Consider the following 26578-nt stretch of genomic DNA (forward strand, 5'->3'; position numbering starts at 1 on the left):
CATCCTTCATTTTTCTTTCTCTTTTCAGGAAACTCCTGTACCCATTGTTCATTTGAGTTCTCTGTACATCCTTCTGCATATTTTTTTATCACCTCATTTCTTTGTCCTCACTTTTCTTTCCATCTTTCCAACAGCCGTGGTGCCTGAGGGCTCCCCAGCTTGAGGATTTCTCATTGCTCATCCAAAATCGCTTTCAGCTTTGAGTCTAATTAAGTTGTTATTAATAAAAGAATGCAAACACACAGAACAACCCCCTCCTTCTTCTCCATCCAAGAACCCAGCATTATGAAAAATTAACAAAAACATGAGAGTTAGTAATCCTGGTGGTGGTGGTGTCCCATGCTGTTGATGTGAGGTATTCCTGAATGCAAAGGAAAATTAAAAATTTGAATTATTTTTTATTTTAAAAATTCAGTCAGTATTAACTTGACATCTGGTCAACTTTAAAACAATAAGAAAGTATTTGATTTGCTCTGACTGACATGTGCAAATAATTTTGTGTGTTTGTATTAAAATGTGAATTTGAAAAAGTCTCTGATCCTAGTATAACCAGAATAAAAAATAAATACAAAAGGTTTTTTAATCTATAGCTTGCTTTCATGTCATTCTTTTAGACATTTATTCAACCCCTCTCCATCCCCTGCTTCTTCCCTCCCTCCCTTTTCTCCCTCTCCCTCTCTTCCCCTTTGCCTCTCCCTCTCTTTTCGTTCCTTTCCCTGTCTCACTTCCTATGCACCTCCTCCACACCACTTTCTGCTCTTTCTCACTTATGATGAAAATAAAACCAGGTAATGGCTCTTCAAGCTGCTGTTCTCATTCTCAGGTCAGCAGTGCTCCGAAACATTAAGCATAATTTCTTCCATCTTTTGTAGATGTAAGAAAAAGAGTCTCCAAAACAAAATCACCAGCTTCAAAGAAGTAAATACTAAAAGCTTAAATGTTTCACACCTGTTCAGGAGAAGAAAAGGCTCTGTAATTGTTTGGCAGTTTCTCATTGGATCCAGGTACTTTACTACATTAAAAAAAAAAAAAAAAAAAAAAAAAAAAAAGAAGACAAAACCAACCTAAAATGGAGGTAATTTTTCATGTGCCCATAATGTCTGTAAGCCAGTCCTAGGGCTGAGCTGGAAGCCAGGTTTGCTGCTCTGCTCCCTCTTCTCCTGGGCACTTCAGCTGATGTGCTTTGCACTCTTCTGGGGGCTCTGGCTGGTGCCAGCTCTGGCTGAACCCCCGTGTCCCCTCTGCACTCCTAATGAGAGCACCACCCCAACAGCTGAGATACATAGTAACCTCAGGTTCTTCCTACACTGACACTTTCGTCTCCCACTGGAAGGGCATGTGGAATTCTTAACTTGTTTGCTAGGGCAAGGATCTATGGGGGATCCAGGCATCAGCCTGTAGGATTTGCATGAGTGAGTTAGGCATGACAAATTCTTCTGCCCTCCTCTGTTTTGCATCGGGTATGTACAGGTCAGCTTAGTTTTTTTTATGTGACTTGAGTATTGCCTGAAGCCTGTACCTAGTGATTGATTTGCTTTGCTTCTTCTTGTCTTTCTCACCACCAATGCAAAAAATTGTAATGCTTGAGACTCCTTGGCCTCTGATACTGTTGCTGTTATTTATTCATTCCCCTACAGAGGGTAAAAGAGACACCTTTAATTTGTAGATATCACCTCTTTGCCAGAATGTTTTATGTTTAAAAGTGTCACGGTGTGTTTTGTACAAACTGTGTATTGAAAACTTTTCAGTTTCTTTTTACTTAAGATGTGTATTGGACTGCTCCTGCACAGACTTTGTTTTTTCCATTGTGAGAAATGTCCAAGTGGAATATGGGAGATTGAAACTTACCTGTGAAAAAAGAAGAAAAAGATGGATCATGTGGCTGAAAAACAACAAAAAATGTTCAGAGAGGCTTTTGTAAGTCACTCTTCTAAAACTGACTGATTTTAAAGCTGATCACATGCAGCAGAACACACTGGCACAGGTCAGTATGGGTGATGCAAACACTTGATCTTCTGAACCATTACTTCTAAGGAGCTGTTTTCTCCAGAAGTGAAAATGGGTAATAAAAACAAAGTCCTGGTGCTTAGCTGATGACTAAGAGTGTCTAGAAAGTATTTGCAGATTTCTTTCTGAAAAAGCCTGGAAGAGGGTATTTGTTAGATGCCTTCTAGAAAGGCTCCTCAGTGTAACCTCTGAGGAGAGTGAGCTGGGGAGCAGAGTGGGCCAGGGATTCTGAGACAGATAGGATGGAAAATGCACACAGTGAAAGACATCAAGGCTTCCAAGAAATAATCTAAAAAGATACTGGAAGTCTGAAGAGAAGTTATTCTGGAGGGGGACGGGTTTAAAGGGAACTTATGCTCTTGCTCTGAGCTTTCTGGGAGCTAGAATTATAATTCCCAAATCAGTAAAATCTCAGAAGGCAGCAAAAACTGTAAGAATTGTATATAGTTTTACATACAGATTAGAAAGCTGAGAGGATGCAGAAAAAAAACAAGCATAAGAACACTTTAAATTATAATATGAAGGTGAATAAAAACCAAGGATATCTAACTATTTTTTCTTCATATTTTGCTAATCCTACTTATTTGCATTGATTGAAACTGGAATGCTTTAAATATTGGCGTAGTTGAGCCTGGCTATATTTTGCTACCTTCATTTTAATTTCTTGTTTAGCCTTTAATAAAACCCTCTTAACTGGCTAGAGCCAAGTATTTTTGAGTTTTGTTAAATATATACTGTTTTTTGATTCATATATATATATATATATATATGTTTAATTTTTGTTCATGCTTGTTGTGAAAATAGCTTAACTTTGTGCCTAGGGTTGCTTATTATTTGTTCAGTACTAATACTCTGCTTAGTATAAACACAAATGTGGAGGTTATCACTTGCCAGAAGCATGGCAAACTTGGAAGGCAAACAGGAAATCACAGTATTTTTAATGACATTCTGCAAATTAGTAGTTTTGTGCATGCTGTGGGAGAGGTGGCAATTTCAGAGGAACTTGACTGAAAGGAAGAGATGTTTGAAGTTTGGTGGGAGTATGGGGTGGGAAGATAGGCAGGATATGTCTTGTGGACAAAAAAAAGATGGGAAGTAAATGAGTTTATATAAAGGTTGCTGAGGCTGATACACTAATAGAACATAAACAGAGTAGGAACATACAAAAAAGCTCTATCAAAAATTTACATTTTTGATGTTGGTGTTCAGGTATTGTGGAGTGTTAAGGTGCCTGTGGTGATAGGACCAGGGTTGTGATGGACCTAAATTTCAAATTCTTTGCATCACTTGAGGAAAGGATAATTTGTGGAGTACCTTTGTCCCTTTGTCTGGTGTTTATTTCTGTTAGTTGTTCCTCTCTTGATTTTTTTTTTCAATTGCTACTGCTCTACCTTTAAACCAGTTTTAAAGACAAATCTTACTCTTTACACAAGTCATGACATGTACCACTATTTTTCTTCCTTAAGATAGCATAGAGGTGAATAACTGTTGTAGATGCCAAAGCCTTCAGAAATGTTTCTGAGAAGCATGATCTGAATTTTATAACCTCTAGACAGCAGTCACTGCAGGTAGGGGTGGTGGAGAGGGTTGTTTATTTTTGTGCCAAAGTCTGGCAGACTCTTTCTAGTCTCAGTAGGTAATTCTTTAACTTGTGTTTTTGTAGCCTGTAAATATTGATTTGCCTCCCCCTACTTTTTATGAGATGGTCTGGTTCAGACAGACTTTTTTCATCTGTTTTGCAAATTTTTAGAAATTCTTTAAGTGTTGCTTTCCTGTCTGTAGACTTGAAACACTATTTGTGAAATTATCTGTTCAAATATTAATGAACTATTTAATTACAAAATATATATAAAAATAAAACATACCTTTTTAAGATCTTGTAAATGGGAAGCAGGAACAGTTTATAATATTGTTTACCAAGTGTCTTTTTTTTTTAAAGTAGTCAGATATCTAATGTTTTTTTTTTTAATTTGTCAGAACTGGATCACTAAGTCTGTAGTTAGATTTTGGGAGGATTCCTGATTTTTCTTTAAGAACAGTAGTAAAAATAGTTGTGTGACTGGAAACATTAAACTGTTAAGTAGTGCCTTGTGAACTAAAGCTGTTGTAAGAAAATCTCCTGTATGGACATGAAATTTAACCAATGTAATCCTGAATGTTCATATTTGGCAGTAGAAAGGGATTATCCTTTTTCTCAGTACTGGGAGCACCATTTCCTGATGATTCAGCATGATGCCATCAAAGAGACTTCAAGTCAACTTTGCTGCCAAAGATGAAGAGTGTGTGAGGGAGACTTCGTTCACCCTTGAGTTTCATTCCCTGCATGGGAGATTTTGTTGAAATAACTTATTTATTAAGTTGAATGAAATTAATTGTTAAATGAAATTTAATTCTGCATACAATGCTGTAACCTTGTATCCTGACAATCAACGGATAGAAATACGGGCTCAAAAGCAAATGAATTATCCACTATTATTGAATGGTTCCTTGTGTGTAAACAGAAGGCATTTACCTCATATCCCATTGATGCATCATGTAGTAAATGTGACAGTGTGGGCTTTTTGTCTTATCTCTCTCTCCATGCTGTGCCCATAAAAATGTTTCTCACTTGTAACACACGGTTAGAGCACAGCCTTGACATTTATCTGGAGGTGAAGCCTTGTTGATTCCATAAACAGTGAAGAGTTTTCATGCAGGTGGAGACAAAGAGGGATTTATTGTTCCTACAATTCTGATGATGTGGTATTTCATACAATCCCTTCCTTTTTGCTTGCAGGTGATGTGCCTTCAGGATTTCTTTGGCGATGATGACATTTTTATTGCATGTGGACCAGAAAAGTTCCGTTACCAGGATGATTTCTTGCTGGATGAAAGTGGTAAGAAGACATATTTTAAAAATTGTTTCAACCACAGTTGATTTATGTATCATGCTAATTAAGCCAAAACGACATCATCTAAATTGATTTTAGAAAGAGACTAAATATTTTTATTCTTTAAATTCTGAATGTTGACAATAGAAGGTAATTAAAAGCATCAATAAAGCTGCCAAGGAAAAAATATCTGCCTGTGCAGTATAAAACTTTACTTCAGCCTACATTTCATATGCTATTGGAAACAGTAATGTGTTTAGGGGAACTCATCTTCTGCAAGGTCTTTCTTAGTGTTTTCTCTTTATTTTATCTTTGAATTTATTCTACTTTTTTATCCCAGTCTTTCAGCCTCACAGTTCTTAACAGTGGGGTTTAGTTAAGACTTCAAAAGTAGTGTGATACAGGAAGATAGAAGCAGTTCTCTATGAAAGGTAAATATAACAGGCAAATACAGAGAGTCATCACACAACATTCAGGGTGTTCTTTGTTTTTTCAGAGACTGCCTTATACAGCAATGTAATTGATGTGTGTATTACTCTAAGGAAAATAAACATTTGATTTGCAAATACCTTTATTGTTGTAAAGAATATTTCTAATTTATGAAACACATTAGTAAGAAAAAAGCTTATAAGCTTTGTGCATTTGAAAAAAAAAAATAAACAAACAGCTGCCACTTATATTGATTTTAATTTTGTGTAGAGAAAGACCCAGTAAAAATTTTATTCCCCTTGCACTCTCTCTCTCAGTCCAGTGTATAGGTGTAATGGCTTGGCATCAACACTGCTCATCTTTTTTTTGAAGTATTAAAGGTCTTGAGGAAAAAAAGACTGAATATATGGGCAGCAGGAGAGTTTCCCAGGTGGGAATGTGGCCTTTCATGAAAGGAGAGCCAGGTAGTTGACTGCATAGTCTGGATTCCTTTCCATCTCTTTATCTGGCAGCTGCCTGGTGTCTCCTCACAGTGAGTCCTGTGACAGTTTTTCTGGAGCTGACTTACGGAAAAGTGATGGCAACAGATTTGCCTAAATCTCCTTTTGGAAGCATATAGCTCTTTTTTGGAAGTTCCGTGTCAAAGTAGACACAGCCTGACTTTGCCTAGTCTTTGACCTATCATTTTGAGTAAACAGTACCTTTCTCTGGAACATTTGTGCTTAAAACCATATTATACTGAGTTGAAATAAAAATATAAGCTGAAACTGTAGGCTGAAAATGCAACTTTAGCAATTTTTTGTTTTGCTTGCTTTTCTAGTAGATAAAGATCCAGTGAACATTGACTGTTTTGACCACAGGAGTGAAGAAAGAGCAGAAAATGAGACTCCAGACTATGTCTCTAATTCATTTGCCAAGTGTATATAACCTTTGCTCTCTTTTTTGGAAAAGTTTGGTATTAGAAAACTTTTTTAGGTTTTGTGTAGTTGGTAACTCATGTACCAACTGATACACATCTTGTCAACCTTCTCTTGAGGCAGGAGTAAGATTTGGAGACAGAAGAAAAAAGCAACCAAGCTTTTAGCTTGTTTTGTTTGGCAAATGAAGTTTGTGTGATCACACTGTGTGTCTGTGTGTTCCTCATACTTTATCTAAGAACTATCAGTAAGTGCTGTCCAAAACTGTAAGACTTGGGAAACCTGTTTGCTTCCTTAAAAAGCATCTTGAAGCAGCACTGTGCTAGTCTCTGTCACTGTATCCTTCCCAGTATTTCCCAGTTTCAGCCATGTAATAAGAGTAATACTGAAAGTGTTGCAGCTTAATGGGTAAAGAAAAGGAAAAATTGGAAGTGAGAGAAAAGTACAGAAAATAAATACTTAATTAGGGTTCTGGGCTTTGGGGAGTTACTTATCAGAGAGGAAGAACACATTTGTTCTGTGCTCTGACTTCAGAGCTGCTGGTACAAGAGGTGAGCAAAAGACAAAGTTTCTGGAATTTGAAAACCAGTCACCTGTACTGGGATTAGTTTTAGCTAACACTAGATACCAAGATAACAGATAACTGCAACTGCACCAGTCCCAGCTAATTTCTTTCCCAGTAAATAAAACTTAAGCCTATTGGCAAGGTAGAAGGTAAATGCTTGATTGACTCAGTTGAAGGTGGATATTTACAGCAGTTCCTGTGGATTATACTCTAAAAATTTCTGTGTACTTTTGTAAAGAGACCATGTCTGATTTAGCTGTTCTTATCTAAGTTATATTTCTCTGGAACTGCTGAATGATGAGATTAATTCCACCTTATCAGGAAGGAAAAATCTAAAGACTTATCAGTCTGCATTATTTCTAGTCACCTTTATCCTGCTCCCATGGCTTGCTCCTGCCACAGGAACACCTGCTAAGAGCCATTGAGTCAGAAATTTAGAAAAAGCAGTCTAGAAGTCAGTAAATCAATCTCCCTAAGTGTGGGATTAACATTCCTAATTTAATTTCTGACATCCTTGTCTAACATGTCCCATTAACACCTCTGATGAGGAAGAATCTGTCACCTCCTGAGACGTTATGTGCCAGTGGTGAACTCCCAGTGTTTTTCATCTATCTTATGCCAGATTCCCTTGCTATAAATGAAGCCCATTTCTACTTTTCTTATCTACTGTGAACATGGGAAACAGATGATTCCTTTTTCTTTGAAAAAAATCTGTGGACTGCCACAACCCTCATCAATTCTATCTTCTTTCGGCTGAACAATTAGTTCAGCCTTTCTTTGTTTTGACTTTGAGGTCAAACCTGTCCTTGAAGGAGAGAGTGTGTTCTTTCTTTGTATCGTCTCCCTTCTCTGTTTTATGTCTTTCAGGAAGAGACATTGCATATGCCCTTGGCAATCAGTTAAAAAAAGTCAGCTAATTAGGGATCCATCAAAGAGAAAAGCAAGCAGTCAGCACTATACATTGCAACTGCTCTCTTCCTTGATGTACAGATGGTTTTCATATTAAACACACTGTTTATCACATGAAATACAGAATCATTAGGCACTATCCTCATCTTAATTCCTAGCAATCATCTCTATATCTGACCTAATTGTAAGATACAATAGCAATACACACTTCCATCAAGAGAACTGCAGATGAGACAGGCAGATGCATGGTACTGACCATGAAAGTAAGAAGTAAATATTTTTTTTTTGTCAAGCATCAGTGGTTATGGTATTCTTATAGAAAGTTTTTGTGGGAAATATAAGTACAAAAACGTTACATTAATGAAGCACATGCTACATCAGCCAGCTTGTAAGAGGAAAAATTCCTCAACATGGAATATGGCAATGGCTTCCTCAGGCTTTGTCAGCTTGCCATTCTGGAAACTCTCCCAGAAATCCCAGGTTTTCTTTGATTGATGTTGGTTCAGTTTTTGAAGAAGAGAAGTCAGAGGACACTGTATGATAGCCCTCATCTACTTAGATTAGGCTTTGAGGTCCCCACTCACAAAAGTATTTACAATAAGCTATTATTCAGGCATCTAAACAGTGTTTGGCAATGTAAATAACTCATGGGATTGGCCCGAAATGACAACGTCTTCTTGGTTTACCCAGATATTTCATTCTTAGCACTGAGAGTTTTTGAGGCTGGCAATATCAGTCTTAAATATTTTTTAAATTAAATTAATTTTTATATTAAGTTAATGTTGGCTGAATGCTTTGGAAATGTAAGATTTGCACAGTCCTAAGTATGACAACTTTCATCATATGCTGAAACACGTCACACACAAAAAGACTGCAATCTCCTCTGCCCAAAGCCAGGGTCTGCCTCCAAGAAGAGTGTAACCCACAGAGAATGTCTGGATGTGCAAACAACTGCAGAGAGCTCATCAAAAGCACAGAATGCAGTGATGGAAACAATGATGACTCTCTTCTAGTGGAAAATTAAGACTGTAATCTTTGAAACCTAATTTAACTTTGACTTTGCTGGCCTGTGTTAGCCCTCAGCTCAACATCTCTGTGCCAGCAGTGTTATGGCTTCATCTTGCCAGCAGCAGACAAGTTGCCAGGAAAATCTGAGTCCCGCGGTGTCCGTACACGTGCATGTGTGGCTGGAGCCGTGCGCACGCATATGATCAGTAACTGTGGTTAAGGTCAGGAGTATCATGTTTATTCCTGCTAATAACTGTCAGGTTTCTGTAACCTCAATTACTCTGTCCTTCCTAAAAGAAGGAGGAAGGGGAAATCAGCTATAGTCCTCATCTACTCTGATTTATAGGACAGGGACTGATGTGTTAAGCAGCTTTTGGCTGGAGTTAGGAGTGGGGAGCATGCTGGCTGACTTACTTTGCCCTCATCAAAAACTCGTGCTTTGGCAATTGGAAAGTAATGGTGGGTTCTGGGGACTTTGAGATATAGCTCTGCTTTCAACAGAGGCATAAATATAAAGTGTTCCAGTGCAGTGTGATATTTTCAAATGTCAACAGCTGCTGGTCCTTGGAGACAGATATTCTGTGTATGAGGCAGAAACAAATGAAGGCAGGAGGGGACCAGTCCTCTGACAGTGTGTACCATTTAGTCAAATGGTTCAGAAAGGGCAGAAGGAAAGAAGCTGTTTTTCCTGTGGATTTACATCCAGTGCCTCCTTTATTTTCCAACTCCAAGACCTCAAGTTTCATCTCCACCCTTTTTGCACTGTCTTAGAGACTTGCACAGCACCCCCAGCTCTCTCCCTTTTGACATGCCATCTCTTCTCCTTGTTTCCTTCTCACAGGAGGGCGTTAGTTGGGTCTTGCTTTTATCCAGCAGTGTGACAGTTTCACAATTTTGCCCAAACCAGTGAGAATATCCCCTCAGTGAGACCCCTTGCATACAACCTCACTGAAGTCCCTCCCTCCCCCAGCTTACTCAGCAGCTCTGTGCTGGCGGCGTGGAAATGCTTGGCCCTGTAGTAGCCTGTGAGTGACTTGCTTGTTACTTTTGTGTTAAACTCTTGAAAGGTGAATGCTGCCCTGGAGTTAAATCCTAAGAACAGGCTATTAGCATGATCATCAAGTGCCTCTTAGTAAAATATCATGTGGCATTCATTAAATAAAACCTGTAGTAACGCTTGAATGGAATGAGCTGTTCACATGAAAAATGCATTCTCAGACCAGGTTTCCCTCTGCTCAGGGTTTCTCTTGGCTTTTTTAAAAAAAAAATTGAATATGTTCTTGATTACATAAGCCCATTTCTTTATCTGCTGTCTGCCAGCTATTTGCTTTGAATAGTCTCTTACTTTGTATCAGTTCTGCTTACCTGAGATGTAGCTTCTCACCTTTCTGCCAAAGCATCTCCAGCAGCAAAAGTTTGGTCTGTTACATAATAAATCTTTGCTCTCCCTGGCTATCAGATTTGTAGAGATTAGAGCTTTCAGGAAGATTACATATGTACTCTTCAGTCCAGATTTACACTTTAGACCCTCTCCTTTCCCTTTCCCCAGCTCCTCACCATGCTCACCTATATATTTGCATATAACTTATGCAAATATATGCATAATGACTTTCCATCATTGTTGCTATGAAGAAGTTGCCTGTACAGATAATCAGGAAAAATCGTGATCACTTGAAACTTATAAAACAGTCTCTCATTGAAACCCACCGAACAGCAAGGCTGCAGTTGATGCTAATTCACTCTGTTCATTGAACCAAATGTTCTTCAGTATGTTTTCTGCAGTATTTGCTTGCTCTGGTGTCTGTTAAAAATAGCATGAATGAAACGCTATCCAATAAATTAGAACTGGTGGAAATTCCCACTTCATTTGCAACAGGAGTTTTGAGTTTGCATATTCCTTCCACATTTTTCCATGAAAAAGTTGATTTTGGATTCAAAAATGCATAAAACATTGGGTCCAGAACTATCAGGCATTTCTCAATAATATGTGCATATAACATTGCATTTTTTGTTGTTAATTTATAATCTAAAACTTCAGCTTCCTCTAAATATAAGAAAAGTTGTTATTCTTATATAAATATAAATTGTTATCAGTATTACTACCTTTATGTACTGGAGGTTTTACTCATAACAGGTGGTGTTCATACATAGTAACAGAGAAGACAGAATGTGTTTATTTGCTTTGTATAGCTCGATATTTTTACTCCATTATTTTTGTGTTGTAATTTCTTGAACTGAATCTTGCCAGGGTAATGTTTAGATTAATCAGATTGGTTCAGGAGAAGATTTTTTTATTCTTTTTTTAAATTTTAAGCTCGTTTCCCAAGCTATGAACGTATCAGTTACATATCTAAATGCAACAACTGCAATTCCAATGTTTATGACCAGTTCTATAAACAAACTTCTTGTTCTGGGAAATGAACACAGAAATCTGGTAGACATAACAGGGTAGATCTTGGTACTTAAATTCTTAATTTGAGTCTCTCATATCTCTTTTTTTCATGGAAGCTGCTGTATTTTACAGCCTTTATGTCTAGTCTACAGTTTGCATAAGGCTACATTCTAGACCATTGGTTGACTTTTGAGTTCATATATTCAGTCTGTTTTCTCAGAAGGTTATAGCTTCCAAAATATCAGATTCCTTTGAGAGATTTTATATTTTACTTTTCCAGTTTCAAGGATGGTGGAAGCAGCAGATAGTAGCTGTGTATTATAACCCACTCCACCGAGTCTGTTAAGGAGTTTGGTAACAAGCTTAGAGGAGTTTAACACCACAGATGTTTAGAAGTCACCTCTCCCATATGTTTATCTTTGTACTTTTCTTCAGCTTGTTAATTAGCTTGGTGAAATGGAGTGTGTAGTATGGTGATCTTGGCAAGTATATTTCTATTTTCACAGTTTATAATGCTAGAAACTATTAGAATCTGATGCACATCTGAAAAGATGCACCCTCTGTTCCTAGTTTAAGAGATCCTTTGGATAACAACACAGTCCTATTTGATCCAGCTGTTATGAATTTGTATGAGACAGCATTGAGATGAGCAGTTCTTCTTGTGGCATCACTGCTGCATTATTTGCTTTTTAAAAACCTGGACAAACTGTGCCCTGAAGACCTGCCTGTTTGTTGTATTTTATGGTTGTAGCAGAGAGATTTTATATTGAGATCAGACTCTGCTCATTGTCAAAAAATTGGACTGAGTTGTTAAATTGACTGTTGTAGTTTTCTGCTTCTGACAGGAGATACAGGCCCCATATCTGAAGTTTTGTCGAGTCTTGAGGAAGTGTCTGAACACTCTTAATGCCAGAGCTATGAACAGATTCTCTTATCCTGGCAAAATATTATGAAAAGGGAATAATTATTCAAAATCCAGAGTTCTTAAGCTTTTAGAAAGCAGAAACTTACTGAAGGCAAATGAGGAAAATGTATTCATCCTTAATATTCATTAAAGGCCTTTAAAAAAATCTTATCAAAAGCAAGCTGCAGTACAGCAGCTGGGATACTCAAAAACAACCTGGATAATGTTTCCAAGTGGTAAAATCAGAAACTGAGTACATCAATGATAGGCAGTCATACATATTTAGTGAGATGTCGTGTATAGAGACACAAATATATCAAGTATAAAAGGTTTTATTCTGCAAATACAGCCACTTGAAGGCCTCTGTACAATGGCTGTGTTGGTCTGTGCTGCAAAACTGATCATTCACCAGATGTCCTGCAATAGTGGTTCAGTGCTGTTATTTTCAAAATACAACCCACAGAAATTCCCCACTGAAAAACTTGAAAGTTCTACCTGGCAGTTTGGGTTGCTTCTGTGAACAAGCACCTTCCAATAAACTTTTTTCATAGCACAGTTCTCTGCAGGAGGACGAGGTGCTAATAATATGCATAAAATAATCTAAGGCTGAGTAATCATTAGAAAGTCTCCTGTTGCCATGGAGCTGAACACCCGTAGGTGGTAGGTCATGGAGTTCTGATTTAGATTCTTTTATACTTCATCCAGGGCATTTAAAAAATTTTGTTCTAGAGGAATTGTAAGACGTGGGTTGTTGGGGGGTTTTTTGGTTTTGAAAGAAAATCTGTTAGGGACTTAATATTTATTGAAGCAAGAGAGCACGTAACCTGATAACTCCTTCTTTTATCTGAAGGACCTGGGTCTTAGAACTGTTAAACTTGTGTGGCAAAAATGGGAAGACAACTTACAGTCTGAGGCAGATTCTGATGAAGACACTTTGTTTAGGAAGAAAAAAAAATCCTACAGGATAACACGTTTGATGAAGCTATGTAAAAATATTTCTGTCTTCAACTTTACATGCTCTTTTTGTTTTGCAAACGTGTTATTGTCTACAGTGTAGGTGTTTGGAGGAAATAGAACAGACCAATTTTTGCACACCAATTGCTGTGCTGCAGGGCTGGAAAGTAGTTTACATTGTGGAACCATGGGAAATACACACCAGGAAGCCTAACTTTGTGTCCTGATTTTGGCTGGGATAATTTTCTTTCTAGTAGCTGGTGTAATAAAGTATTTTATAGGCTATAGGATCAGAATGATGTAGTCATTGTGCAGTGGTGCTTCTGCTAAATCAAGGACTTTTCAGCTTCTCATATATTAACCTCCCAGCAAGGAGGCTGGGGATGCACAGGAAGCTGGGAGAGGACACTGCCAGGAGAGCTGACCACAACTGGCCAAAGGGGTATGTTGGGGAAGCAGTTCAGAAATATACAGGTTGTGAGCAATCCTGACTTACTTCAGGCCACATTGGGTTAATGGTTATTGAGGCCTAGTTAGAGGCTTTCTGAGAATGAGCTACTGGGAAAGAGATAACTTAATTGGCAACAGAGGAGGAAAATAATTATGTGAGAAGAATCTTTCCGTGACAATGGTATGTGTAATTGGAATACAAAGCCACCTGCATGATAAGATGGTGTAAACAAGACTTCTCTATATAAAGTGAGTGCAAGTTGTTAATAAACGATTTCATACAATCATATTGATGTGCACATGGAATCCTTAAGCCTCCGCAGACTGTTTTCCCACAGGGGTATCCTGTATCATGTGATGTCTTGCTGAATATCATAAAATCATAGAATGGTTTGGGTTGGAAGGGACCTTAAAGACCATTTGGTTCCAACCCCCCTGCATGGGCAGGGACACCTTCCATGGGGCCAGAATGCTCAAGGCTCTATCCAACCTGGCCTTGAAAATACAGTGAGCAATAGAACTGGGGGGAGGTGGCCAGGAGCTGATGGCAGCTGTCTGGGGGCTGGTTGGGCACGGGTCACTGGATGGTGAGCAATTGAAATGTGCATCACTTGTTTTGAATATTCTTTTAGAATTATTATTATTATTTTCCCTTCCTTTTCTGTCCTCTTAAACTGTCATCTCAACCCACGAGTTTTTTATCCCTAGTCCATCTGAGGGAGGAGAGTGAGCAAATGTTTAGCTGCCTGCTGGGTTAAACCACAACACTTTGGGATCAAATAAATTGTTTGAAACTATAATTAGAAATAGAATTCTTAAAATCTTAAGCATTTAATAGTAAGGGCAAACTACAGAAATAAAACAGAACTGTTTTGTTTTTTTTTAAAATCAGTATGGGGAGAAGCCATTCTCCTGAGGTTCTGCTGCAAATCTGCTGGGATCACAGCTCAGACTGAATGCAGACAGACAGCTGTGTAGTTTTTACCTTTGAGAGAAATACTAATAAATGAGAAGCTCTAGAATTCCTAGAGGCATGTTAGAGACAAAATGCTGCTAATGTTAACGGGGAACTTCTATTTCATTTAGATTTAGTGCTTTTTATAATAGTGTTACAGAAATGCTTTCTTAGAAAGAACATTAGATGTTATAATCATGTTGATTTCATTTATGTTGAATTGGAAATTAAAGAAAACCAAACCAGTCCAACAATTAAGGCTTTAGTATATTAAGGGAGAACATTTTGAAAAAACAGAAGTAATCAGTGAACTTCATTGGTCTTAAGAGTCTGGGAATGTGAACATTTAATTTGGAATTTCAACCAAAAAGCAAACTAAACTTAGGTTTGTATCTCTCTAAAATATATTGGTCAGAATCCAAACTTAAAACTCAACTGGCAGAAAATGGAAAGCCTAAAAAGAACTGGTCAATATAGAAGTCTATACCAAAACCTAGACATTCACATAGACAAATTCACCATAATATCCTGATTTTGATCTTGCAAAAGAAATAAAATTAGATAAAGGTTTTAGCTGGATCATGAGATAAAAAAAAGACAACCAAACCACCATGAGCTGAATGTGTAGGAATGACAGATCTACTATTTCAATATTTTGTCCTCTGTTTTCAGAAAAAAATTACATATATAATGGGGTAAGAGCATCTTGTCTATTCTGAATCTTCAGAGTAATGAAAATTACTGTTCCAAAGAAGAATGCAGAAGTTAACTTAGTTGTAAAATGCATTGTGTTGTGTAAGACCTGTCACTATTGAGGAAAAAATAAATCTGTATATACTATAAAGATAGCAGGAGCATTTAATACTGTGAACCACCTGTACAGCAAAAGAAACATATTAGTAAAGTTTGTCTGTAATTTCTTTATTGATTTGATTTCCCATACTTAATAAAAATATATGGAGTATTGAGATAGGACATCAGCCTTATGAACAAACTCATCTATAAACTTCAAAACATTCCTCTGGAAAATGCTTGAAGTAGGCAGTGATATACAGAATGAAAGATGGTTTCATGGGCTATTTCCAGCCTAACATGCATTTTCAATCTGCAATTATTTAAACTTTCTCAGAAGAAGAAAGAAAGTCATTGGGATTTTACACACCTCAGTAAGTGTTGTGGTGTTAGCAGATGTTTTTAGTAAAGCCACATTTTCCAGATATCCTGCTGTTCGCCTATTGCCAGGATGACTCAACTTGTTTACTTTAGTTTTATCTAAACAATTATAACAAAATTTAATTGCCTGAACCAGATAGCATTCAAGGAGAACCCATTAATATTAGAGGCAAAAACTGCCTAGGGATTTTTAAATTAGAGGCAGTGCTGCAGCCCTTGATATTTTTTAACTAAGGAAGCTAATTTCTGGGTTTTCTGTTGATAGATAAAGCAATGTTGCACTAAGTCCACTGCAGCTGAGGGCAGCTGTACCACTGTGGAGGTAGAAGAGGCAAAGCTGTGGGTGGGCTGGCAATTGTGGGTGCCTGGAGGGGGCAGATGGATTTTGTTGCCCATGTAGCAGCCCAGTTCAGTGTGCATGGCACCTGTGTCCAGGTGTGAGGGTTGGTCTCATGTCGGGGCATAAAAGGGTTTTGCTTTAGTAAGAGTGAAGTATTTGATTGTTTGCTGCCTGAGAATTTTGCCTGTAAAAACACATTGTTGAGGAGCCCTGTATTTTATGTGTCTGAATCTTCAGTTTTGCCTTTTTTTCCTTTATGCATTTGTAGACTCCTTAGGCTTGGGTTGATTTGCTATTTCTCTTATGTTGCAGCTTAATGTTTTCTCTTGGGTGTATGAAAATTTGATGAAAACATTCAAAATCTTTATTTTCTGAGACTGGAGGGTTTCTCTTCGTTAAAGATGCTCCAAGTAATAGTGTTATTTTAAATAGCCATTAGGATACCAAATGTTCTTTAGACAACACAATTTTATTGTTTTCTTCTTTAAAAAAATGCTGCCAAATAACTTTCAATACTCTTATTACAGGCAGATTTGAGGCACTAAATAGAAAAAAAATTAGTCTGTAATAATCTTAATTCCTTGAGGTATGTTTTTATTTGCTGCAGGAGAGCCACTCTGTGCCTATAACTTTCTTTAAAGCCAAACTTACTGCAGTGGACACTTACATAACAGGTAGTGTTTAAATGGAACAGTTGCTATAATTCTTTCTCTGTTTTTTTCAACAATGTTTTGAAAGTTTCATCTCCTTTCCCTACCATTACAAGCAATCTACACCTACTTGCATGTTCCTGCCAACCAAAACCAAATTCAAACCAGTTGCACAAGTCTGCATTTGGAACAATTGCACTCTTTAGGGAAGTCTATGAGTGGTGATTTGGACTAGATTTTGATACAGCTTTTCATAGTGAAGACAGAGGAATGATGTGAAAAGAACCTACTGCTTTTTTGCCCCCATACTTGATATGTATGGATAGATGCTGTTCGGGAAGGGACAAGGTGGGAAGAAAGCCTGCAAGGAATGCAAAGTAAACATGCCAGTGGTTTGATAGTAAGTATTGAAGTTACATAACAAGGCAGCACAGAATAGCAAACACTTTTGAGAGTAATCCAAGATACCAAATAATCTTGACATAGACAAGTCTATAATTAGTCTAAAACCCTACACACTGATTGAGCTATACTGGGTACCAAAACCAATGATTTCCTGCTAGGCAAAAATAGTCTGCTTCTTACTGGCATTCATCCACATTTTCCGCCTCCAAAACAAGTGTTCTGATACTTTTAATGCAGGAGTCATGAAACTGAGGAGGTAGGAAGCAAAAAGAAGTGTGTTTCTACAGTCTAGTAAGTAAGGACATACATCAGGGAGGAAAAGCACTTCCATTCATTTCCTTTGTTCCTAAGATACTTTGCAGTGTCTGTATCCACCATCATTTATAAGCATAAAATACATGGGCATTAAACCTTGTCATCTGTTTAAGTCAGTGTCCTAATTGCCAGGTAACAGGACAGGGCATCATTGAGGGTGCTCTTGTGCTCTTCCTCTCTCAATCTGTCCACACTGAGTGGCACAGCCATGCCTCGTGTCACTTTGTCACCCAGGTGAACTCCAGTCTTAGAAATCAGTCTTGGATCTATGAATCCACTTCAAGGAGGAAGGACCCTTAAAATTTGGAAATGATGATCTGGCATGAGGAGCCTTCATGTTTTCTCAATTCACATCCAGCAGTATGCATAGCTCTTTCATCACACCAGTATTTTCAATTCTTTATTTGTAGTTATCTTTGTTCTTATATCTTAATGTTCTTTTTATTAAGAACTTTAACCTAGTCATATCACCTAGTCATTATGTTAAGTAACCAGTGATCTTCAGTTGGTACAGTGCCTGGTTTCCATGTGATAGCATCTAAGCCACAAGTGGAATATAGAGTTACTTTAACTTCTAAAACTGATTAAAGAATTTCTTTCATGCTATGTAAAAGATATCTTTTTCATTTATGTTCTTAAAATTGTTTCTAGTGTCATGACCTACCTCTGTATTTCTTGTTTCTCTGTGTCAGACTGCTTTGCTAGCAGTCCTTTTGAGAGCCTGTATCTATTTTTAAAGTAATTTCAATCGTAAAAAAACCTAGAAAGATTAGAAAGCTGTGATTTGTAAATGATTTAAGAATAACCATGTTTCACATCCCATAATCACTTCTTGTCCAACAAAAATGTCACAACAGTACTTATCTAACTTCCCATAACTCACTGGGACATTAACATTGCAAAGAAGGAATTCCCTATTAGCTAGAGTTGTACAGATAGTCCAAAAATCTATTCCCAAGAGTTTGAAGAAACTTCTGCTCAAGAATGGAGAAAATAAAGACACTAAACCTAGTACAAATATTGTGCTGATATTCCTCTTCTAGCTTACGGCATTTATATATATACCTTAGTTTTCATCTTCCCATTTGTGCCTTGAGTTTCTAGAGTCCAGGTCAGGTTGAAAGATGTAGTTTGCATTTACATTTCAGAACTTTTGGGGCACTGGACTTACTAAAAGCCATACAATTCTTGCTGCATTGCACTTGTGTTTGGTAAGCGGTTGGAAGAGTGAAGTAGCTTTGGAAGGAACAAGGTCTTTGTCAGTTAATGACAGAGTCAAGGGTTTCATAAATTGATTGAAGAGTTGATGTATCAGCAGACTTTTTAGACAGAAACCATGGTTATCCACAAACTCTTATGCCGAGACTCATCAGCTAGTGTGTCACTGACTCCAAAACTATGCTAAAAAGTTTTCAGTCATCTCAAGTTCCCTAAGGATTTGTGGAAAACATGTTTGTTTTGGGTTTTTTTTTGTCATCTTCATCCTTTTCCTGAGTCCTCTGTTAAGCATAGCCTTTTCAACCCCAGAGATTGGTTCTAGTTGAGGCTGAAGTGGTTAACTCCCATTGAAGAAGTGATGCTATAGTTTTCTAGCTAAAATCAGAGGTTCCTCAGTGCTATGTATCTCTGTCTTGTCTTAGAGCTGAATTCAATGAATAGCTTCATTATGAGATTTTGCATTCCCTGCTTTCTATTGTGTTGAGCTCTAATATAATTTGCATGGCATTGTGCTTGAACAGTTTTCATCTTTAGTCAATATTTTTTCCTCTTTTTATTTTTATAATGTCATAATTTGTGACTCTGAATTTGATCCAGCTGCTTATGTATTTGGAACTCATAGACACTTCTTGATGTAGTTACAGCTATATATAGCAGGAATGGCTTTTAGCATAGAGGTAAAATAAGACTTAGAGTTGCTTAGAAGTATCTAGAGTATATGGGAGTAGTGCATAAAAGAAATCTTTCTGAGCTCAAGTAGAATATTCATAAGTATTGTTTAGGATTTAAAGAGAAGGACAAGTGCTTCTAGCCTGTGACTGTGCCAAGTTAATTCTTTTAATATCTAATACATGAAATTACAGGATATGAAGGACATAAGAGAGACCTTCCAGATTATTCTATTTGTTACCCTCCCTTTCACACTATTCATTAGGAAAGATTTCTGAGTGAATTCATGATGCTGTAAATAAATACTGTTAAATTGAAGACCTGAATAAGGAGGTTCTGTGGTAATTATCAAAAAGAGAAGCACAGATATTGTCAGTAATGGCAGCTGTTCTTGGAAATGTTCTTTACCAGCCTGTAAGCAAATCTCAGTTTCTGAGGTGGAAGTTCCATGGATAATCAGTTGTTATAGTGATATTGCTGCACTTGAATGTGAGGTTTCCTTTTTAAAGCACATAAATAGTCTCCATGAAATTACAGGCATTAGGTAACTTTTGGGAGTTTTTGTATCTTGGGGAGGGCTTTGCTTGCATTGTGTAGGTCAGCAGCCTTTTTCCAACAAAACAGTAATCTGGCAGATTTCACAAAATCTTTACATTTTCATAACTCATGTCTCAAATTATTTGTTCTCTGCTGGAGACAAGTGGTGTAGTTCTTGTTGCTGTCCCAGAATATTAACAAAACTGTGGGGTTATGGGGGGATGCACCTCCTTCAAGCTCTCAAATGGACACCCAAGGAACAGCTTATTGTGATCCATAGTAATTGGCATTAACTACAGCTGTACTTTCATTTTAGCTTCTCATATAGTCTTTATATATTTGAATGGAACAATAAATCTCACTTTGCAACAGTACATGAAGCTGTTCAAGAAATAATAGAATAGTTCAGTTGGAAGGATATGAACAATTCTGCTTTCATGAGAGGCCAAGATTCAGAAACATGGTTTCTGCTTATATGGCAAGTTTGGAAGGTAGTTAAAGAATATCCACGATGAGTAAGGTTATATTAGCGCATTATGTATGACAGAGTTTTCCAAATGAGCAGTTTCTCTCTCCTCAGCAGATCACAGAGACAACTTGTAAATACACTTACCTTATAATCACATCATTACTATTTTCAGGACAAAGATCACATATTTTTGGGTGCGTGGTTAGCACCTCTTTTATATGAGGGCAACTTCAGCAGACTACTGAATCCCAGGACATCCATGCTTAACATTATTCTTGGGTAATCTGTGATGAGATCCAACACAGCAACTGTGCATGCATCGACTATGGGGAGAAGTGAGGGGAAAAAAGATCCTTATCCCAAAACATGATTTTTTGAGTCCATTCTTCCTATTGCTGTGTATTTATCATTGGAAGAAGTGTTGCTGTCAAGCCTCCCACTTGGAAAGTGTTTATATATATTGTCTGCATTGGAAGTGCTTAACTAGGCAGAATATGTGACTGTCACCATTGCTGCTGGAGTTGAAGTTGGCTTCATTTTCTTTACAGTTGCCTGTGATCTGCAAACCCAGTAATGAAGAAGGAAAAAAGAAATGAAATCAAACAGTACTATATATCTCCTGGGTGTTTCAAAGCCACAGAGTGCTAATTAAAATCTCAGACTTAAATATCAAATCCTTGGGGGTATAAAACAGTGCATGGGTTAGCTAGAAACCATAACTTCACAGATTAACAGTGGCAAAATAAAAACATAATTGTGTGGGGCAAGTTAGCTTGGATGATAGTAGATTTTTATTTATATAGGTGTTGATTTATACATCTGGAAACTCTTGTTTATTTTTCCAGCTTTTGCATACATTATCTGTGTTAGATACTTGAGCTGTAATATGCCAAGAGATTATCCAGTGTGGTGCAACAATTACTGTCATGTATTATGCACAATGTTCAAGCTGTGCCTTCTTTCCTCACCCCAGGATAGTGTCCCACCTTTGTTGGCTCACCTCCTCACAGGAGAGAGGATGATTCAGACTGTGCAGAAATGCTCATGAGAAGCTGCTAGAGCTTGATGCCTGAGAAATTTCCTGCCAATACTTTTTAGACTGTCTTCTTTACCTTCAGAGTATCTCCAAATGAATCAGTTGTTGCACTTGTTTTCCTCTGCCCTCGTGTTACAACCAGATGAGTGGTATCCTGTGTGATCTGTGAGAGAGAAGGTCAGAAACAGAAATAATATGTGGAAACAGCGAAAATAGGACTATATTAAGAGCAGATACACTTCAAGGAAGAACTAAAAATACCTTCTGAATAGACGTATGTGTGTGTGCATACACAAATAGAAGCAAAGCTTGAATGGCCAGCATAGGGATTCTGTTGCTTAGATATTTGGTTCCCTTAGTGATCAGTGGATTTTAACTTCTCTGCTCAGAAAGTATTCTTGTGAGTTTGGTTTTGATTTTTTTTTTTAAGATCAGCAATAATTTATTTCTTTACTGCTTGTGAATTCTTAAAATTTTACTGGTTTAAAACATCTCTTTTATTTAAGCATGTGTGAAATCCAAATAAATGCTTCAATTAAAAAGAGGGTAAAAAAAAAAACCAAACTTAAAAAAAAACACCAAAAAATCTTCCAAACTTGTTAGAGTATCAGACTTGCAAATATTAGAAAATTCCTGAGTGATGGTTGCCTATCAAACTCTGGTTTGTTTCATCATTATTTGACTGCCCCAGAACTTCAGCCTGGCTCTTTACTCCTTCCTCTCCCATCCCTTACAAGACAGAACCAGGAGTTCAAAATAGGGAGCCTCCAGCTCTTCTTTCTAAGTCTGGAATACCAGTATCTTGTGAATACTGGGAAGGGCAACTGGAAAGTCCTGCTTCTTCCCTGATAGCTCCAGGTGGGAAGTGCTCAGTGGTGGTTGTACAACCCTACATCTAACTGTTGTCAATGGGCAGGAGCTGTAGAGGAGATGGTTCCCCCATGATGCAGGGGACCTCTATAAGGTCTGAAGGGTTCTAATGAAGGCTGTGAGTCACATGGAAACATTTCTAGAGGTTTGTATTTTGTCAAGACCTTTGTTTTTCTTTGTATCTTGGTAAATCACAGGAAAACTAAACTTGATCCGTGAGAAGTTTTATGGAATCAGGTGGGTTTGGGTCTATTCCAGTCCTGCTTCCTCTGGTTTCTTTAACCTGACAAATAATAAACTTTCCTCTAACCATCTCTGACTTCTGGGAATCAGCTGGGGACTTAGAAGTTCAGTAAATCAGTCTGAAGACAGAAAGTAAACATGGAAGATTTCAATCCACAGTTAAAAGTTTTCATTGAGTTTTATAAGCGACTGGAAAACAACATTTTATAATGGGAGGTATCAAGCAGCTTCAAGTATAACATTGAATTGAATGTTCAGTGGAAGTGAACTGTAATGTTCCACTTAATGTAATCTCAATAATGTGTTTTGCAGTAGAAAGGATGGCTCATAATGTGGTGTAGACAACATTATACACGTGAGCTGCAAAGAAACAAAAGTTCTTGGCACCAAATATCTTACCTTTCACATGCAGCAATGTGCTAAATGAGTCACAGAACAGAATAATTTTGTGGTTTTTTGTGGATTTCTTGACAGCAGAAGAACAAAATTTTAAAATTGCTGGTTTTATTTTTAAAAAATTATCTTAAATAGTGCTACTAATTGCAGCAGCAAGAAAACCAGTGAGTGGTTTACACAGGGTTATGTGTTAATCATGGTGTCTGGAGAGTGATGCCTCGTGCCATTTGGGACTTCTCATGCAATTATTTGCCTGAGGATCTAAGCTCTCACAAAAGTCAGGTGCTCAGAGATGTGTGAATATGTAAATCAGCAAAGCAAAAATAAAAAAAAAAAGTTCATAAAATTTACTGTGAATTTCTTATGTCAAAGAATTTTATGAACATGTTGAAAAATTTTAATTGTTATTAATATCCAGGAGTATCAGCTGCTTTGGTTTTTTATATATAAAAAAGTACCTGTGTTAATAAAATATTTCGTTTTATGGCTTTATGAAGAAAAAAAAAGGTTTTAGTTGGCTTGATGTTTTAACTGTTCAATAAAAAGTAATTTAAAATAAAGCTACATTGATCTAAAAGCCTTTGTAGGCTTTTAGAATGAAGATGTAGATATGAGAAGATAAGTTAGAGCTGTGCCAATCACGTTATTAATTCTGAGGCCTGGAATAGAAGACAATCTGGGCATTTGATTTTAAGCCCATAGACATCTTTGGACTGAAAAACTGAGTTACATCTGGACCTCTGCTGAGCCTCTGTCTTTAGGACCCCATCTCCACATAATGCAAATATAAATATTGCAACATGGCGTGCATTTGAAACAACAATATATGAAAGAGCACTTTCTAACAGTGTGACTGATAATGGTTGATTTGACAGAATGTCTGTGGAAATTCAGGAAATTCAAAATAACACCAAATGCAGTCAAAAAATGTGTAATAACAAGGACATAATTTTCTACTGTAGTAGTAAAGTAGAAAATTTGGTGTTTGAAGTTCTTGTACTCAGAAATATAAAAGCCTTTTTGCCAAGACACCCCTGCTCTTAGAGCTTCTGTTGCTTGTGTTATTTCCAAACCATCAAATGTGGTTTCCCAGGGCCTTCTAATTTTCCATTCCTGGCTTGATCACAAAGTCTCTGCTGCATTCTTCTTCTCTTTGACCCTATTCAGATTCTGCACTGTTTATCACACTTTCTGCAGTAACATCTTCACTGTTTACTCCTGTATTTCCTCTCCCAGTTTGTCTCCCTACCCCCTCACTGTTTCAATTTATCCTCGTAAAAACAAACAAAACCCCCACCTACTCCTAGGGAAGAAAGATGATAGACAGAGTAAGTCTCAAGATGTAATGAGAAGATGGAAGACAATATTTTTGGTTTTGGCTGAGCAGTGCAGTTAAGGATGATCTTCAGAACTGCTGCCTAGGCAAGGCATCTAAGTCCTAGAACCAGTTCTTAGCTACTTAATTTTTTTTTTTTAATTTAGATATACTTAATTCCATGTCACTTTCTTCCTACTGATAAAATGGAATTTGTTGGAAATATGAAAATGGAATTGTGGGAATATATATGTATGTTAATGGGAGAAAGTTCATTATATCAAGATCTTTCCATGTTTTCTTTCTTCTTCTTGTAACTCTTACATTAGTTTGGGTCTTTGTTTATCTGTACTGCTTTGACTTTAAGGGTCTTATATGGTTGGAGTGACCACTAGGGCTTCCTAATGTGCTGGTGGTACTACTTGTGGTAGAAGCAAACTGACTGTCAAACCAGCAGAAACTTGATTACAAATTTTGATATGGATATTTGGATATTTAGGAATTCACTCATGCCCTTTAAATAAGATTTAATTCCAAATTCCATTTTTCCTATACATATCAGAGTAAAAAAAACCAAAAAACTGAAAGAAAACAACAAAACAAACCAAAAAAGAAACCCAACACATAATTAAAACCAACAACCCTAAAATATCATAACAGAAATATGTATAATTATTCATTTAAGAAAAGGTGGGAAAACCAGTAAGTCTTGTTACTAGGTTTCTGTACAGCCAAATAGAATCCAAGAGGAACATCATCAGGTTGTATGTATTGTCATAGGCCCTTCATGGTAACTCAATTAAGATCAATATATACAAGCTGAGAATGTGCACTGAAGTGTGCATATAAACAGCTGGTGCTTAAAATATCTAAAAATAGTTGGAGAATGAAATAAACTGTGTAGACTCTTCTCTTTTTTTGTCTTTCAAGACATTTAGCCCTATAGACCATATATGTAAATTTGAACATATACCAAGGTCATTTGGTGACGGAAACCATAAAACCTAAGATGTAAGATAGGGTAATTAAATGATAATAATATTCTAATAAAAGAATTCTAACTATCTGCTAAACCAGTTGTCAGTTTCTTTCAGGTACTCAACATATATAAAGTTATGGAAATTCCAAAGAAATGAGGGGAACGATGTTGTGAAATTTTTTGAGGAAAAAATAAGTAGAACTACATTGATTCTTGTTTTCAGAGCTTGCTTTGAGAATGAATTTTCTTTACTGATGCATATACCAAAAGAATCCTTTGCTGCAACCTCTCTGCATTGATTTCCTGAACCTGAGGTTGAAACACATAGCTATGTCTTTCATACAAATTTATTTTGATTAAGGTGCAAAATTACTAGTTTTTTGACCAAGTAAACTTACAGAAATGTTACCCAGTTTAGGAAAGGTCAAGCTTAAATAGGATGAGTGCATGGGTTCTCATTACTGGGTGGAACATGGCTCTTCTTCAGGTCATGCTCAGTCTGAGCTGAGTCTCATAAGGTGAATTTAGGCCCTGTGTCTCAGAACAGCTTAAACCAACTGGTTAGTATTCTTACCATGTAAGATGAAAAAGGGGAAAGCAGGTAAGACTTCCTTGGCTCCTTTGTTGCTTAGTAGATTGGAGAATAAAACCAGATAAGTGAAGCATAAGGCTTTTGCTTTATGTAGGTGTTTGCCACTTCTATAGTACTAATACTGTAAAATCACCCCATATTTTCCCACCCCCTACGTACATAAAGTTAAAAAATAGCTTACGCCTGAGATGTAAAATTAATCTTGTGGAGATCAGTAGCATGCTGCTATGTTCAGATTCTATTGCTTCCATAGAGATTCATTTTCCATTTCAAATTGCTAGGGGAGCCATAAAATATTTAAATACCTATGAATGTGGGATTCTGTGATTGGACATGATTGTGTCAGGATATAGAATATCTGCAATTAACTCTGAAGACTTCATCTATGCAGATTTAGGAAAACAAAAACAAAAAATGGTGGTAACATCTCAAATTACTGCTGTAGAACTTAACTTTGTTATTTAAATTCACCTTCAGATTAAAATAGAATTAATTGCTCATTTGCCATACTAATCAAAAGCAATGCATTATATTAGAACAAGGGGAAAAAAAAGCTTCCTCACTGAGCTGAACTGGAAAAAATACACATCTCTTGAACAAGTTCTCCAGGTCTAATTAGCTACTTTATTCTCTCTTTTGCATACACCCCTTTGAGAGACATTAACATGCCCAAATAGACAAAGATAATATATCAGAACAAATCCTTTATACTCTTCTATACTATATATATGAAGTATAGAATATTCTATACTATACAGTTCATCCACAAAACCCTTCAGAATTCTTCAGGCTCATTCCTATCTGTTCAGATGATATTTTATTTTTGCCTTTTTCCTTCCAGTTCAGGAGGTAGAGAGGAACCCCACACTGCTGTTGACAGTCAGCTGTTAGGTCCTTCACCAAGCCTGTGGTATTTGTGGCAGAACTTCACACATTGAAGTGACACATTTAAATTTCTGTCCCCAAGAATCACCATTCTCCATTTGACTCCTTGACTTTCTCCTGTCCTGG

General features: G+C 37.0%; 1 protein-coding gene across 1 annotated transcript in view; it reads left to right on the forward strand.

The window, feature by feature from the left end:
- DCLK1 (doublecortin like kinase 1) overlaps positions 1–26578 on the forward strand; it is a 234182-nt gene that overhangs the window by 118987 nt on the left and 88617 nt on the right. Inside the window, exon 4 of the mRNA XM_030447097.1 lies at positions 4784–4883. Coding sequence (XP_030302957.1) covers positions 4784–4883 — 100 coding nt within the window. The remainder of the gene's footprint in view (positions 1–4783; positions 4884–26578) is intronic.

The sequence above is a fragment of the Calypte anna genome, chromosome 1, assembly GCF_003957555.1.
Source record: "Calypte anna isolate BGI_N300 chromosome 1, bCalAnn1_v1.p, whole genome shotgun sequence".
NCBI lineage: Eukaryota > Metazoa > Chordata > Aves > Apodiformes > Trochilidae > Calypte > Calypte anna.